The sequence below is a fragment of the Anopheles bellator genome, chromosome 1 (assembly GCF_943735745.2).
Source record: "Anopheles bellator chromosome 1, idAnoBellAS_SP24_06.2, whole genome shotgun sequence".
NCBI lineage: Eukaryota > Metazoa > Arthropoda > Insecta > Diptera > Culicidae > Anopheles > Anopheles bellator.
In genome coordinates, this window is record NC_071285.1 from 47,501,648 (window position 1) to 47,517,699 (window position 16,052).

The 16,052-nt window shown below is 50.0% G+C and overlaps 6 protein-coding genes across 7 annotated transcripts; 2 read left to right on the plus strand and 4 right to left on the minus strand.

The window, feature by feature from the left end:
• Nucleotides 1–970: 970 nt before the first annotated feature.
• On the minus strand, nucleotides 971–1,888 carry LOC131205363 (brachyurin-like). Its single transcript, XM_058197436.1, has one exon. The coding sequence runs from the start codon at nucleotides 1,874–1,876 to the stop codon at nucleotides 971–973; it is 906 nt and encodes a 301-aa protein (XP_058053419.1). The 5' UTR covers nucleotides 1,877–1,888.
• Nucleotides 1,889–2,539: 651 nt separating this feature from the next.
• On the plus strand, nucleotides 2,540–3,445 carry LOC131205362 (brachyurin-like). Its single transcript, XM_058197435.1, has one exon. The coding sequence runs from the start codon at nucleotides 2,540–2,542 to the stop codon at nucleotides 3,443–3,445; it is 906 nt and encodes a 301-aa protein (XP_058053418.1).
• Nucleotides 3,446–4,422: 977 nt separating this feature from the next.
• LOC131206599 (brachyurin-like) lies at nucleotides 4,423–5,328 on the plus strand. Its single transcript, XM_058199215.1, has one exon. It carries the CDS (start codon nucleotides 4,426–4,428, stop codon nucleotides 5,326–5,328), a length of 903 nt encoding a protein of 300 aa, XP_058055198.1. The 5' UTR covers nucleotides 4,423–4,425.
• Nucleotides 5,329–5,714: 386 nt separating this feature from the next.
• LOC131206121 (brachyurin-like) lies at nucleotides 5,715–6,620 on the minus strand. Its single transcript, XM_058198532.1, has one exon. The coding sequence runs from the start codon at nucleotides 6,618–6,620 to the stop codon at nucleotides 5,715–5,717; it is 906 nt and encodes a 301-aa protein (XP_058054515.1).
• An 885-nt stretch (nucleotides 6,621–7,505) lies between these two features.
• Nucleotides 7,506–14,253, minus strand: LOC131205447 (staphylococcal nuclease domain-containing protein 1). 2 transcript variants are annotated; one of them, XM_058197543.1, is made up of 8 exons: nucleotides 14,061–14,253; nucleotides 13,681–13,848; nucleotides 12,072–12,196; nucleotides 10,874–12,004; nucleotides 9,615–10,629; nucleotides 8,972–9,153; nucleotides 8,569–8,695; nucleotides 7,506–8,486 (listed from the first exon to the last, which is right to left on the minus strand). In XM_058197543.1, exons 2-8 carry the CDS (start codon nucleotides 13,783–13,785, stop codon nucleotides 8,376–8,378), a joined length of 2,796 nt encoding a protein of 931 aa, XP_058053526.1. In that variant the 5' UTR covers nucleotides 13,786–13,848; nucleotides 14,061–14,253; the 3' UTR covers nucleotides 7,506–8,375. The 2 variants fall into 2 exon arrangements, with proteins under 2 accessions (XP_058053526.1, XP_058053525.1); XM_058197542.1 differs by having other exon boundaries at nucleotides 10,874–12,007.
• A 636-nt stretch (nucleotides 14,254–14,889) lies between these two features.
• On the minus strand, nucleotides 14,890–15,639 carry LOC131216600 (EEF1A lysine methyltransferase 2). Its single transcript, XM_058211132.1, has 2 exons — nucleotides 15,432–15,639; nucleotides 14,890–15,353 (listed from the first exon to the last, which is right to left on the minus strand). The coding sequence occupies exons 1-2, from the start codon at nucleotides 15,637–15,639 to the stop codon at nucleotides 14,899–14,901; spliced, it is 663 nt and encodes a 220-aa protein (XP_058067115.1). The 3' UTR covers nucleotides 14,890–14,898.
• Between the last annotated feature and the right edge of the window lie 413 nt (nucleotides 15,640–16,052).

Sequence of the window (16,052 nt, forward strand, 5' to 3'; positions counted from 1 at the left end):
TGTGACGTTTGCGTTGGCAGTTTGATTTGCCACTTGATGGTTGAAGTGGCGGATACAACCCTGCTTAAAGCAGGGTTCAACTACTCGGCTCGGGGAGCACACTGATGGGAAAAACTTTAAATATGTGGAATCGTCTTTTACATGATTGAACGATTAGTCTGATTTTGGAGTTTTGAAGTAGAGGAAATTGGAAGGTTTGAGTAAATAATCTGTTATGCAAATAGTTCAATGTGTCATGGGAAAATATATGCATCGCTGAAAATTCGTAGCATTAAGTAAGATTCTTTCTACCGTCAAATCTGACATTAGGGTTGGACTAACATTGTGAGGTAAGTTAACACAACCATTCCACTACGATTAGAATCAACCTGTGCTCGTCCGTCAATAGTTTGAGTAAAAAAACAGCATTGCCAACGGTCAAAACACTTACTGAAACGATATCTGTGGAAAAATGTGTTCAGGAGCATGAAGGACAGATCTACATTCAACGACAATACTATCCGCAAACCCCAACTGGCTTTTCGCTAGCCTTTTCGCATCTAGCCTACCGATCGAAAACTAAGGTATTTTGTTAAATGTAAAAATAATGTGTAACGTAGGTCTGCTTCGGATTCTTCTGCTTCGAAACCATCCGCTGAGCGGTCTTATCCTGCACCAGAGAGACAATGGTTATTCTCTGATGCCCTCCGTAACGGTTCGTTTTATACGGGCGGCGTGTTGGTGCCGCGCCAACTCCCTGGCACGCCGGTATTGGGAATCGAAATCATGGCCGACTGTGTGACAGCGAAGAGCATTACCAACTTCTCTATCAGCGGGGGTTTCAATCAATAGGTTTCAATAGCCATGAAGGTAGTTCCGAAGTACAAAGGAAACAAACGCATCACATTACAACTAAAAATTACTACTTCAAGCCATCGATGTGCTATAATATGTTGTTTTTTATTGTCATTTTTCCAGAAGTGCTCCAAATTTATGCCTCGGCGACGAAGTCAGAGTTGGCCTCAATCCATCCAAGGAAGAACGTGACACGGGCGTATACCGACGGCATGCCAATGGCGCACCCGGCAGCGGATCCGAAGGACACAATACCGACCTGCCGGCTTGCTCCACCATCCTGGACGGCCAGTGGGCCACCGGAGTCACCGTTACAAGCCGAGCGACCCTCAGCTCCACTCATGCACACATTCTGGGGCTGGATCAAGACGGCGTTCCACTGACCGATGCAATCGGCTTCAGTAAGGACTGGGTTCGAGGCGAACATTACAACTGCCGAGGTAGCCTGGCTGGCGTCCGAGGTGCGACCGAATCCGGAGACGGTTCCCATGAATCCTCCGAACTGGCGACTGTCGGAACGGGCTGGCAGACGAGCGGGCTGCACGCGGTCGTTGAAGGAGATCGGGGAATCCAGACGGACTACAGCGACATCGTTGCGGATGTTGGTTGGGGTGTACTGCGGATGGGCAACGATTCCAGCGGTGGAGAAGCGGATACGCTGCTGGGTGGGCTCCTGGACGTTACGGTTGTGAGCGCCCATAATAGCGGTACCTCCGTTGGCCAGAGTGGTAGCTCCGGAGATGACGCAGTGAGCAGCGGTCAGGATGTAGTTGTTGGTCAAGACGGAACCTCCGCACAAACCGGTGCCCGTGTTGAACTCGCTGAGGAGAGCAATCTGGTACGGGAACTGTCCAGGAGTAGCCTCCTGGCCGTTGGTGACTCGGTGCGATGGTCTAGCGTTGCGGTAGATCTGCATCTCGGCCGGAAGACGAGCCCAGTAGTGATCGAAGTCCTCGATCGGGCGCACCTGCGACCAATCGATATCGATCCATTCCGCGCTGGCAACGGCAAACAGAGCAAGGAGAAGCGCGAAGGTTTTCATCTTGACGATTTCGATTGAACAACTTTTCCAACAGCAACGCTATTTATACACGATCCGAGTTTCACTTATCATCAGTAAGATAATCTGTAACGTGCTGATTGGCCTCCGGTTTTCCTGATTCGTAATCATGACGTTTTGCCATTCCCTTGTGTCGCACATCGGGAAATTCCCTCGGTAATTCCAAAAACCTTGGCCATGACCAAAAATCGAAGACTAATTTCCACGTAATACTTTGCAGTGGATTACTCAATGGATTACTCAATCCATTACAGAAACAATAACCATTACACTATAGAATGGTTTGTTGACATTAGAAGGAATTACCGAGCTTTCTGGCCCTTGGGGAAAATGATATTAAATCTGGGGAAAATGATATTAAATAATGCGTAAGAAGCATGAAACTTTGAGATAAGGATATTATGGAATGGTTTCTTCATTTCACGAAAAGTTTCGTCATAACCTTACGGCACGGTTTATCCCAAAAATCTTTTGCGCGTATCATCAGAAAATATCCGCAACGGGTGATCGAGGCCGGAATTACCCAACCACTAGGAAATCGCTTCGATAAACCTAATCAACGCTACTAAGCTTGTGATAAGAACAAAATATACCTGCTATATAAAGACGTGCCCCTGGCAATGGTGTTCATTCGTTTACGCCAAGATGAAAACCTTCGCGCTTCTCGTTGCTCTGTTCGCCGTTGCCAGCGCGGAATGGATCGATATCGATTGGTCGCAGGTGCGCCCGATCGAGGACTTCGATCACTACTGGGCTCGTCTTCCGGCCGAGATGCAGATCTACCGCAACGCTAGACCATCGCACCGAGTCACCAACGGCCAGGAGGCCACTCCCGGACAGTTCCCGTACCAGATTGCTCTCCTCAGCGAGTTCAACACGGGCACTGGTTTGTGCGGAGGTTCCGTCTTGACCAACAACTACATCTTGACCGCTGCTCACTGCGTCATCTCCGGAGCTACCACTCTGGCCAACGGAGGTACCGCTATCATTGGCGCTCACAACCGTAACGTCCAGGAGCCCACCCAGCAGCGTATCCGCTTCTCCACCGCTGGAATCGTTGCCCATCCGCAGTACACCCCAACCAACATCCGCAATGATGTCGCTGTAGTCCGTCTGGATTCCCCGATCTCCTTCAACGACCGCGTGCAGCCCGCTCGTCTGCCAGCCCGTTCCGACAGTCGCCAGTTCGGAGGATTCATGGGAACCGTCTCCGGATTCGGTCGCACCTCGGACGCCAGCCAGGCTACCTCGGCAGTTGTAATGTTCACCTCGAACCCGGTCCTTACTGAAGCCGATTGCATCGGTCAGTGGAACGCCGTCCTGATCCAGCCCCAGAATGTGTGCATGAGTGGAGCTGAAGGCCGCTCGTCGTGCAACGGTGACTCCGGCGGCCCACTGGCCGTCCAGGATGGTGGAGCAAGCCGGCAGATCGGTATTGTGTCCTTCGGATCCGCTGCCGGGTGCGCCATTGGCATGCCGTCGGTATACGCCCGTGTCACGTTCTTCCTTGGATGGATCGAGGCCAACTCGGACTTCGTTGCCGACGCATGATTTCGATTCGCTGAGTAAAGGATGGAAAACAATGAATAAAAAAGACCCTTTGCCAATTTAACATCCCGAGAACGTTTGTTTTTACTTTACGTATCCAAATGAAGAAAACTCTTCGATTAATTATGAATTAATTTATTGATGATTATTAATTGATAATTCAAACCAAAAATTTGCTGTGTGTCGGTGAGTTGTCGATCTGATTCACCATGGTAAATGGTTCTAAGAACTAGAGAGGGCCATAAAAGGTTTAAGAAAACAAAGGTATCGGATTAAATATTCGGAATATGAAGCCAAAAGTAACAATAAATGAAACTCAATGCAAGTAAAAGAAAAACAGAGTTCAATCTAACATAACTTTAGAAATGGTGAAATTGTGCGGTAACGTCTCGTAAGTGATCGATTAAGTAAGATACAACAAACCATGAGCAAACATGAACCAGTGAATCAAATGGCTGGCGCGACAAATTTGCAGATTAGTCGCTGGCCGATAATGCGTATCAGAAGCAACGTAAATTTCGTTTCAACTCCGCATCGTCTCCTATCGACTAAGACATAGTTTACAGCCGTATTGATCGGGTTTTCCGGGTCTGGTTATCCCACACTGCGTGAGGTTGTGCAGTAATCTTGGTTTTCGTCACTGTTGCCATTATCGCACCTGGAGAGCGATTTTATTACAATGACTTTTGATTATCGGTGAAGGTTACACGATGTCTACTTATTCTGTACTGAAAGATAATCTAATGCTCAGTTAGACAGAGCAGCAAGGAAGAGAATATTTTTGGAAACGTCTGGCGCAGAGGCTTGCCTTTAACGTATTGTGGGTCAATCCCAGCGATTGGAATAACCCAAAATGACTCGAAAGGTCAAAACGCTTATCACTTATCTCGAACTAGATAGACTAAGATATGGCCAACATTTCGTGGCCCTCTAGCGTATAAAAGGAACGAACAAACGGAATGTGTCCAAGGGTAGTGGTCAACATGAAAACCTTCGCACTTCTCGTTGCTCTGGTGGCTGTCGTTAGCGCGGAATGGATCGATATCGATTGGTCCAAGGTGCGCCCGATCGAGGAGTTCGATCACTACTGGGAGCGTCTTCCGGCGGAATTGCAGGTCTACCGCAACATTAGACCATCTCCTCGCGTCACCAACGGATTTGAGGCCACTCCCGGACAGTTCCCGTACCAGATTGCGTTGCTGAGCGAGTTTATCATCACCAGTGGCTTGTGCGGAGGTTCCGTCTTGACCAACAACTTCATCCTGACCGCTGCTCACTGCGTTGTCGGCACTGCGGGTATCCTTGCCACCGGTGGAACCGCTATCATGGGGGCACACAACCGCAACGTCCAGGAGCCCACCCAGCAGCGTATTCGCTTCAGCGGTTCGGGAGTATTCCCCCATCCTCAGTACACGAGCGCCAACATCCGCAACGATGTCGCTGTAGTCCGTCTGGATTCCCCCATCACCTTCAACGACCGTGTGCAGCCCGCTCGTCTGCCAGCCCGTTCCGATACCCGGCAGTTTGGAGGATTCTTGGGAACCGTCTCCGGATTCGGTCGCACTTCGGATGCCAGCCAGGCCACCTCGGCTGTTGTAATGTACACCACAAACCCGGTCATGACGAACGCTGACTGCATTGCCCAATGGAACGCCGTCTTGATTGAGCCCCAGAATGTGTGCCTCAGTGGAGCTGACGGTCGCTCGGCCTGCAACGGCGACTCCGGTGGCCCACTGGCCGTCCAGGATGGTGGAAGCAGGCAGATCGGCATTGTGTCCTTCGGATCGGCCGCTGGTTGTTCCATTGGCATGCCATCCGTATACGCCCGTGTGTCCCACTTCCTCAACTTCATCGAGGCCAACTCCGACTTTGTAGCCGAAGCCTAAGCAGTATTCAACGATCGTGGTTCCCTTCTAAATGTAGTCAATAATATACATTCCTTTTTAGTATGAAACTGCGTTTGTATCTTTGTATTAACTTACTTAATTAACTAACCCAGCCCTTTCTAGAGGTTTATAGGTATTCGTATGCTACTGTTTATCGTGTTCCGGTTGTACTGATAACGGCCTTTGATGCTGTTGCTCCTGTTCGTTGGCGCTATCTTTTGCAAGATAAGGAACAGGTTAAGGATACGATCAATGGACTCGGTACAACTTTTTCGAAGCCATAAGCCATAAGAACATTCAACACAAACGTTACATTAGCATCAGATTTTACTTTTCGGAACCGAATTGAGTGTTTCAAATTGCGATGCGATGGGTGCGTTTATTGCTTAAGCTCTGGCGACAAAGTCCGAGTTGGCCTCGATCCATCCAAGGAAGTGCGTGACACGGGCGTATACGGATGGCATGCCAACGGAACAGCCTGCAGCGGATCCGAAGGACACAATACCGATCTGCGTGCTTGCTCCAGCGTCCTGGACGGCCAGTGGGCCACCGGAGTCTCCGTTGCACGACGAGCGCCCGTTGGCACCGCTCAGACATACGTTCTGGGCCTGGATCAGTGCAGTGTTCCATCTGGAGATGCATTCGGCATTCGTCATGACCGGGTTGGTAGTGAAACGGACAACGGCCGACGTGGCCTGGCTAGCATCCGAGGTGCGACCGAATCCGGAGACGGTTCCAACGAATCCACCGAACTGGCGATTGTCGGAACGAGCCGGCAGACGTGCGGGCTGCACGCGAGCGTTGAAGGACATTGCCGAATTCAGACGGACCACAGCAATATCATTACGGATGTTGGTTGTGGAGTACTGCGGATGACGTACGATTCCACCGGTGGAGAAGCGGATACGCTGCTGGGTGGCCTCCTGGACATTTCGGTTATGAGCGCCCATAATGGCGGTACCTCCGTTGGCCAGAGTAGTAGCTCCCGAAACGACGCAGTGAGCAGCGGTCAGGATAAAGTTGTTGGTCAAGACGGAACCTCCGCACAAACCGGTGCCCGTGTTGAACTCGCTGAGGAGAGCAATCTGGTGCGGGAACTGTCCGGGAGTGGCCTCAAATCCGTTGGTGATACGGGGCGATGGTTTCAAGTAACGGTAGATCTGCATCTCCGGAGGCAGACGTGCCCAGTAGTGATCGAAGTCCTCGATCGGGCGCACCTGCGACCAATCGATATCGATCCATTCCGCGCTGGCAACAGCAAACAGAGCAACGAGAAACACGCAGGTTTTCATCCTGAACCGCAAGCGAATTGAGTCGAAGCACCGAAATTGTCGGCCTTTTATATCTACGACCAACACCACCGCCGTTTCAGTCGGTCCTCAGAGTCCATCTCGGATGCCGCTAATTCGATCGATAAGCCTCAACTTTGCATCAAATCGTGCTCGCAGTGAACACGTGTCAATCACATTTTGCGAAACCCTTCTGCGACATTTCGACCGATAAGGCCCATACCTTGAAACAATGGTACCGGATGACCGGATGATCCCTACACCCCGCTGCCGGAATAAAGGTTAAGGCGCCATGAGGTGTACCCGAGGCGGGAAGGGTGCCCGTTATAAATCTGATCCTGATCTCAATGCCCTCGATCGTAAAAGAACCAATCGTTGTAAACATTATAAAGGCCCCTTATCTATGCGATACACAACGTGTGATAACAGGTTTTGCGGATTTCAAACGTAGCGGGGCAGATTTGTTGTAAAATGGCTTAATCGTAATCGACGTGTGGCAATACTTCTCTTTGATAAGTTGCGTACGTAGGGAGGTAAGGTCGGGAAAGATCAGTCATAAAGAGTTTAATTACTCTACGAAAAGGGCCGCGCACGAAGATACGGGGCGGAATATCAAATTTCGGGGTTTATGGGCAATGGATGCAGAAGCTATCAGTAGCCGTTCCGCTCCGGTTCGATAAAGACTCACCCAGGTTGACAAACTGACCATTTCTTTCCCTTAGGGTTTACTTCTGGAATCTACCCCTTATTTAACTCCGTTGAATAACGATTGACCGTTTTCAAGTTCCATAGTACTTTAGTGAAAGAGATGTCCTTAGTCGCTCAACGACTTTTGCTTTTAATCTTACCTTACCTCACCAACAAAATAAAAAGGAAATGCGATGCTCCTGCAATAATGTCAGAATAAATTTTATTTCCACCATGAATTGAGCTGAAGGATAGAAACAGAAAAGCAAAAAATCTTTAAAAAAGAAAATTATTATGGAAGATACGACGTTCCGCGCTTAAATCGTAAATAATAAACGCAACTCTGTATAATAACTAATGGCTAGTGAAACAAAAAGAAAGCATTGATTGAACCATCTAATCTTCGTCCCTTTCACTGACCAGAACTCGCTCCGATCCGGTAGGGGGTGGCCCGGGACACCTCAACAGCAGTGCGGGAAAGGACGGTACGGTACCGTTGTCTTTTCGCTTCTCTTCCCCGATTGTTACCGGTTGGGTTGCACGATGCATTTCCTTCCGTTTACGATAGATTATTGAAAAGTAGGCCAATAAAGTGAACCACTTCCGTAACGCTCCTGCTGCAGCAGCTGGCTTCATCTTAATAGTGTTGGTTTTTGTTTAGATTTTTTTCTTTTCATTTTTTTATCTCACATTATATAGATTACTTTTCTTGATGTTTTATGTATTTGATAGGCAGGTGTGTTATTTTTCAATGTCATACGCCCAACGCGCGCGTCGTGCACGTGATTCTTCGATTTGCGATCCGAAACATTCGTAAGCTGATGAACACGAACCATGCGGCATGCATAACCGCCTTTCAGCTTAATTCACTCTCGGCGCAATCTCCCTTCTCTCGACGTGTCGCGCTCCGGTTGCTTGCTGATGCGCGTCCCCTCGTCTCCACTGGTGGCTGGCCGTGGATGGAAAGCCGCAAGAAAGAGATGATAGCGAAACGAGCGTAACTGATCGTTGGCCCGTCGAAGAGGAGTGTGTGGACACGACGCATGGTTGGACGATATGTGGGGCGCAGCCTTAACGGCTGATGCCAAACTCGCCCGCTTGATCCTCGGTGCTGTCACCGTACTGCCAGATGCCCTTGTGATGCTTACGGGCCTTCTGTTCCGCTTCCTTGTAATCCGCGATCTACAGAAGGTTTGTTGAATAGTATTTTTGAGATACCCCAAAACAAAACACAAGAGTAATGTGTCCCTTAGCAATGACTTACCAGCTTGGTGAGTCGGCGATCCTTTTTGTTCTTGTCCGCGATCAAGTAACCATCGGCGATGAGTTCCTCGCCGATGTCGGCCTTCGTGGCGGGATCGACCAGTGTAACATATTCAACACCCTGGATGCTGAACGATAGAAAAAGATACACATTTGTGAACGATTTTTTAAACATTGCGTTTGAAAGATCATCTGTAACACCTATTTAAGGCAGCGCCCAGCAAGAAGCTGAATGCGCGCTTCCGAAGGTCGGTACGGCTACGGAAGGAGAGGATCCCCAATCCGCTTCCATTTCGTTGCTTTTGGCAATAATCTAGAAGGTTGTGGCCAGTTTACGTAACCGAACCTTTGGCATATTATGGCCGTTTTGAGTGATGTTAAAAAAAGGGAAAAGAATCACCTACCGGTACTCCACGTTAAGCTGCAGGGTGCGGTTGAGTACGTCCTGCGCGAACGCCTTGATGGCTTCCTGGCGATCTTCGGTATCAACCGGCAGCACGAGAAGCGCTGGCACGTAGACGTGCGCATACGGTTTCTCCGAGATGAATGCGGTCGGCAGCATTGCAAGGCGGGTACTGGGGACAGTCTGTTTTGGAGAACCATCAACCGATAATTAGCAGAATGTCCAAGAGAATACTGGCATCGTGCATTTGCGCAGCACTATTGGTTTGTAGGAGAAGCGGTCAAAATTTGATTACGCGATAGCAACCGAAAATGGCACTCTCCAGAGCCTAAAATGTGACGGTCCCGAACCGGAGTTGGCAAGATTTCCCGATGCCGACGAAACCTTACTAGCGAACAGGTAAAAGAATATTACCGTCGCGTTCTGGCTCCGCCAGCAAAGAGCCGGTTGCCGGTTGGCCCAAGATCGCCGCATTGTGTCTTAGGTGGAGATTGAAATGTGCCCCGGTGAGGATCGTCAATCAAGTGCTTCGTCCGACCATACACTCTGGCAAGCTTATGACTCAAGCATTTCTTAGGGTACAAAAGAAATGGATCTAAGGAGCTTGCGGCCATGCCGATGGCGAACCGATCACAGTTACCTACCTCACGATTACCGTAGTCGACGTAGAGGATCGAAACGTTGCCACCCTTCTCCATCTTCTCTACCTTCGCGCGGTACCATTCGTCGTCCTCGGAGAACCGGGCGGCACACAGATCACCCCGCTTGGGTGCGTACGCCCCCGTCACCGGTGGCATCGCCTTAAAGTCTTGGCGCAGCTTCGACATGAGATCCTCAAGCTTCGATCCCTGGTCCGCGTGCTGGGCGTAGAAGTGCAATTCGGGTGTCACCTCCGTCACGACCACCGTTTCGTACTTCACCTTCCGGTCGGCCGGTGCATTCGCGTCCGGTGCATCTTCGATCTCGTCCTTGTGGGTCTCGTCGTCTTCGGTCTGCTTCTCGACAAAGTTCTTCCAGATGTTGCGCTTGCGTGCCTTGGCTCGGTTCTCCGCATCCTTCAGTGCCCGGAAGTGTTCGGACTTTTCGGCGGTGAAGTGCACCTCCGCAAGGCCCTCCTCGACGAGTGCCACCGAGAGGTTCACGTTGTTGTCGGTGAACAGCCAACCGATCACGCTGGTCGCCTGCTTGTCGGTGGTTTCGATCTTGACGCTCACGTCCCGCTGGAGGACCTTCTCGCGGGTGAACTGCAAAGCATCGTCGCCGAACGGTTCCGCTTCCTGGGCCGGTGCTCCGGCGATGGCAGGACGGGACGAACGACGGCAGCTGATGCCGGCGAGCAGGAATGTTACCAGGCAGCTTTCCTTCGGGCAGTAGATGCGAAGACGCGAACCGCTCGCAACGAACTCCACGATCGCTTCGGTGCGCAGGGCACGCTGCCAGGAGGGAAGGTAGTGGTGCTTGATGCGCGAATGATCCGTCGTCAGATCGTTGATACGATGCGACGGGGTATCCCTCTTGCCATGCAGTCCCTTCTGGCCCTTGATCGCCTGCTCCTGGGCAGCCCGCAGTTTGTCGTACTCGGGCGATCGTTGCTCATCGTCCTGCCGGTAGTTGATCACCGTCGCCAGACCCTTCTCCAGCATCGCTTCCGCAACGTTCCTGCAGACGAAAGTAGGGCCATTTCATTGGTTTTGTGAACCGATCTTGCGAAGGGATCGTTTCAATGTATCGGACATTGCGTCAAAGATGGCTCTACTGAAGAGCCAACTTCATTGGCATGTGCGAGCGCTGTTCTCCCATCAATTAATCATATCGCTTCCCATCGAGTAAGGAGATAGCGTATAACCTATATATGATGGTACTTTCTACTCCATCACCCTGGCCGGTGCCCCATCATACTTACAAGTCTCCCAGTCGGACGGTGTAGGCGTACTTCTCCGGGTAGTTGTCGCGAGCGGGTGCCACATAGTCGAGCGTACACGTCACCTTCTTGCCAATCAGCTTCTTGCGCAGGAATTCGCGTGCCTCAAACATCCACGGAATGTCGTAGAGCGGGCGGGAGTTTTTCGTGCGCACACCGTCCTCTTCCTTCGGGCGCGGTGGTCGAATCGACGAGAAGAACACCTTCTTCGTGGCATTGTTGGCCACCCTCACCGAGATGGCGTCGCCATTGAACACTTCCATCACGGTGCCAACCAGCTCCTTGTCCTTCGTGTTGGCCATCGCCGCCGGTGGCTTGTAGTCCTTCCACAGTCGCAACCGGTTCATCTTGGCCTCCTTCTCGGATGCCCGGAGCCGCTCGATGCCCTCCTTCACGTACGGTATGCTCCACTCGACGCACTTCGCAAAGCCATTGCGGAGCAGCGACTCGGCAATGTTGCCTTCGGTGTGCAGGATCGTACCGAGGAAGTTCGTGTTGCTGTTCGACTCGAGCCGGATCTTGACGTCGCGCTGCAGCAGTCGGCTTTCGACGTGGAAACGAGCCTCGTCCGCGTACGGCACCTCGGTCGTGTTGTCCGGCCGACCATCGGCATCGAGCTTGAAGCCCGGGCACCGAATGCCGGACATCATCAGCGTCACGTGCAGGTAAGTTCGCGGGTTCGGCATGAGGAAGGCGCGTACCGTGGACCCATCGCGCACGTGCTCGATGATCGCCTTGATCAGCTGGCCGGCATGCTGGTCGACGAACTGCTTCGGGTTGTCCACGTTCCACGTAATGTTGCGCACGTGGTCTCCCTCTGGCGCATCGCTCCATAGGCCCAGGCGAGCTTTCCTGGCCGCATCCTCCAGCTCCACCAGCCGCAGGTGCTCGGGTGTCTGGCGCACCATATCGCGACGCACCGTCACCAGACCCTCCGAGACGATCGATTCCACAATGTTCTCCGCGTGCGGTTCCTTGCCCAGCTTGATGTAGCCATAGAAGCGATTCGCATTCGGCGGTTTCTCCGAGTAGAACCACACTTCCTGGCCGATCAGCCGCTGGCGCAGGTACTCACGCGCTTCCCATGCGTACGGTTGATCCTTCGTCCCGTCGCTACTGCGGGGTACAACATTGATCACGTTGAGGTTACGGTTACGGTTGGCGACCGCGTGATACTTACTTCGAACCGTTCGTTGGTCGGCGGGCAAGTTTCGGGGCGACGATGCCGGCGAAATTTAGCTGCTTCTCGCGCGGCGGTCCATTCACCGGTTTATCACGCAGGATTACCGAATCACCGGAAAGGATCTGCAAAAAGCGGCGCGAAATGAACCAGCCGACCACATTTTTCGCGTGAAATGTTTCAAGGATTCCGCGTGCGTTCTTGGTCTCCGGTAGGTTCGCAAACCAAACATTTTTGCGTTCCCGGTCTCTAAAAGTGACTAAAGTTGCATGAAGGGGAAAGAGATAGCTGGTGCTAGAGCGAAACGGCGAATTCCCGTTTTCCGGAGTAGCTCAGTGTAGCTCACCGCACTCGAAAGGTGCGAAAGAGAATCGTTATGTAAAAATGTCTGCCTTTCCAATTTGTCCATCGTTGGATTGTTATTCCGATCCATGAAATTCGGTGCGTAACACCAAAACAGTTTTGCCCTTTTGCAATTAGTTCTGCTTGTTTGTGGCGTAGCTGAATGCCAATTCCCTATAATAACGGTACTCATTTTCAAACAAAACAAGCACTCAAGCAAAACAAAACAAATCTCTCGATATCCGAAAATGTTACAAAATATTGAGTGATTGACGAAGATTTCAGGAAAAGCGTTTCAAAATAACGTATTATGGCAACATAAAGGGCCGATCTATAAATATACCACCTGTCGGGTGGGCAATGCTCCCCGGCCGCGCAGACCTTTTGAACCAACAATGCATTAATTATCGCACCATGCAATTATAAATAAAGCCGGCAAAGCATTTGGCGACGGAACGCTAAATTAGTGTGACCAACATATGTTTGGACCGTCTGCAGGGTTGGAAAGCAATTATCAATTCAAATTCAATCTATTTTCAATTCGCTTCGAATTTCGAAACAGTGCGGCTCAAAAGAAATAAATGTTTCAAAATGCGCCCAACTCAATGATTGCAATATGGTACACATTGGTTGCGAAAGGGCTTTCCAATCGAAGTGTGCCACATCCGCAGACTTTTGCCCGACAGCAGATTAATCGCCCAAGTGAAGAACATCTCGGTTGTTATTATCAGTAACACAAAATAGTTCCAGCTTTATGTTTCGGTGGATTTGACCGTTGCGGGAACGTGGTTTCTTTGTTTTGGGGTGTGAAAGTGACATCTCGACCACCGGACACGGCCATGGGCGACGTTGGCGGAGGGGCAGCATACGTCTCCGGTGGCATAAAATAATGCCAACTTGGCACCAACACTGCACACCGTCGAGTGAGATGTGAGATTCTCGCATCGGTGAGCATGAGCAAAGATTACGTGCAAGTGAGTTGGAGTGAGAATCATAGGCCCGTGAGCAGAAACTTATGGACGGCGGTAGTGAGAAGCACAAATTCCTCAATCGATTTTAAAGAACGGCTGGTTTCGGGGCCTCGCGCGGAGAAAGTCGGCCCCGGACCGTGCCGGTTAGACTTCAATCATGCCACGCGGACATGCCGTTCGCCCTCCGTGGGAGGCTAGCGATTCTTCTTGCCGCACCTGATGGAGCCACACTTCTTCTCACTTGGTCCCCACATCGAGATCACTTTCGAAGGCTGTGGGCCACTGGATACGGTTACCTGCTTCACGATGCCTTTCTTCAGCACTGGCGGGGCAGCGGCGACGGGGGCAGTTGCGGCAGCGGCGGCGGCTCCCGCGGCGGGTGCTGGAGCAGCAGCACTCATCTTGCGTGTCCGACGTTGGCAGACGTTGTTCCTTTGCCTTGCTCACCACTACGGGGCAACAATCTGTGGCGAAGGGAAACCGGATCGAGATGGAGAAGAATACAAAGAAATGTGTCTATAGTATCGGGTCGGTAACACCACACGGAGGATGAAAGGAGGAGCTTCGGCCGCCCCAAACGCACACGCACACACACTTTACACATTCACCGGACCGTTGCGGTCGCTTGTTCTCACGTTCACCAGTATGCTCATTTAAATTGATGATCCGATGATACCTTCGATTGGAGAACGCGTGTTCACGGTGATCTTTCCGAGCTACGGAACTGGCCACGGGTTAAATCGGAAGAGGTGTTACGGTTGGGCTACTGAGCGCAGCAAATGATGAAACGAAACCACCGGAATTGAGGTGCACACCGGTTTTGCACCGGACGAAATCTGTGAACGAAGTGAAACGATGAACCGTCGGCGATCCGGTGTGTGAGGCGAGTGTGTTGGCATTGACAGATTGAAACGTCACCGTACACTGAACCGTGGTTTGGCAGTGGCCGTCATGCAATTTCGCTCCTCACGCCTCATTTCAAAACAAAGGGCGAATTTGACGAAACCAAATCGGATTGGATTGGATTTTGTATTTAGAGGCGTTGGTCAGTAGCCTGTAGTGCCTCTTTCTGCGGTACTACCTTAATTTAAACTTAAATTTAAGACTAAAACTAAATCTCAAACCTATGGCAGTTTCGTCCTTTCGTTTGTTGCAGAGATTAAGAGAAATGGCGCTCTCCACATTTGTGGGGCATTGATTTCCATTTCAAAAGGACTTTGTCTGTTCTACAACTTATTTAGTAGGTAGAGATTAGGGGAAATGGTGCACTCCATATTATGGTGCATTTATCCATCTCGATTTTTCTACAGCACAATTTTATACTACTGTGATATCTCAGTAAAATTTCTACTACAATGTTGTAATGTATGTGCTCAATGTCTCAAAACTCATTGGTAGATAATGTTAAATATAGTAATAAACGTTGTTTAAATATTTAAGATATGAAAAGGCTTCAATATTTTGGATATTAAAGTAGTACAAATAATCACAAGCATCTTTTAACCATCGACCATTTACTCCTTTACAAATACAATCGATGTGACGACGCTTCCCACCTTTCCGCCGAATTTAAACGTTGGCGTCGGTATCACCGTCCGCAGTTTGAAGTGTCCCTCGAAACTCTGAATCAGCTCCGACTCGGTCCAGTTGCAGGATGTTAGAATGAACAATCCATCTTGCCGCAGTAATTGATTCACGTTAGTGATGTAGCGTTGACGCATCGTTTTGGCATCGTCCGGGTGTAAACTGATTGCATCGTACGTCCCTTTATCGTGAACCACCTTGAACAGACCCAGTGCTGCGGTTTCCTGCGCCGACATTAAATCTACTACACGGTACTCGATGGATAGTTCCTGATCCCGACATATCGCTTTCGCCAGTTCGATTGCCTTTGGCGAGTAGTCAATGCCGGTCAGATTGCTGTATCCTTCGCGGGCCAGCTCTATAAGCATCATTCCGTTGCCACAACCTGAAGGTAAGTCAAACCAAACGGGTCTTCATTAGCACATAAGGGGTTTTGGGTTGATGCCTGCTTGTCCGTGGCTACCTAAATCAATAATCGCATCGTCCGCCAATATGTTGTCCTCTTGCCGGCCGATCCACGCGATGATGCGATTTTGGCTGTCCTCATCGAACCACACTTCACCGACGTCACCGTGGTCTTTGTAGTTCCTGATTTCCCGAGCGTAGCTCGTTTCCCAGTAGTCCTTCGTACCGAGTTCCGATCCCTCCAGTTCCTCGATTGTTCCGCTCATTGTTGATTCAACTTTCGAGTGCGGAATTTCTGTTGTGTATTTATGTATGTATGTATGATCTGTCAAAACCGCTTTTCGCCTTTCGCCTTTTCGCCTGCAGATTTATATTTATGATTCTGAATTGTAACGATTTTTTACAATTGTTCATAATTCAAAATTCAATTCAATTGAAACAATTCAATAAAGATAAAGTGAAACAAAAATAAAATAAGTGAAATAAGAGAAAATAGAAATCTTACATTCTTAGTCAAAATCTTGCATTTCCAAAACGAAGAAAAAACAAACAACTAGAAGAATTATCGATACCAACCGATTCAAATTGCACAGGGTGACCCGTCGCAATACGTTTGAAACACGTGGAAATTGTAACTCAACTGTGTATGAATTATGGATAATCGGAGACGTTAAATTGT

What these genes read in the sequence shown, in the direction of transcription:
- LOC131205363 (XM_058197436.1), bottom strand. Translation starts at nt 1,876, where the DNA reads ATGAAAACCTTCGCGCTTCTCCTTGCTCTGTTTGCCGTTGCCAGCGCG.
- LOC131206121 (XM_058198532.1), bottom strand. Translation starts at nt 6,620, where the DNA reads ATGAAAACCTGCGTGTTTCTCGTTGCTCTGTTTGCTGTTGCCAGCGCG.
- LOC131216600 (XM_058211132.1), bottom strand. Translation starts at nt 15,639, where the DNA reads ATGAGCGGAACAATCGAGGAACTGGAGGGATCGGAACTCGGTACGAAG. An exon ending in CGATGCGATTATTGATTTAG is followed by an intron (nt 15,354 to 15,431) that starts GTAGCCACGGAC and finishes ACTTACCTTCAG; the next exon opens with GTTGTGGCAACGGAATGATG.
- LOC131205447 (XM_058197542.1), bottom strand. Translation starts at nt 13,785, where the DNA reads ATGAGTGCTGCTGCTCCAGCACCCGCCGCGGGAGCCGCCGCCGCTGCC. An exon ending in AGAAAGGCATCGTGAAGCAG is followed by an intron (nt 12,197 to 13,680) that starts GTAACCGTATCC and finishes CGCTTTTTGCAG; the next exon opens with ATCCTTTCCGGTGATTCGGT. An exon ending in TCGACTACGGTAATCGTGAG is followed by an intron (nt 9,154 to 9,614) that starts GTAGGTAACTGT and finishes TCTCCAAAACAG; the next exon opens with ACTGTCCCCAGTACCCGCCT.
- LOC131205362 (XM_058197435.1), top strand. Translation starts at nt 2,540, where the DNA reads ATGAAAACCTTCGCGCTTCTCGTTGCTCTGTTCGCCGTTGCCAGCGCG.
- LOC131206599 (XM_058199215.1), top strand. Translation starts at nt 4,426, where the DNA reads ATGAAAACCTTCGCACTTCTCGTTGCTCTGGTGGCTGTCGTTAGCGCG.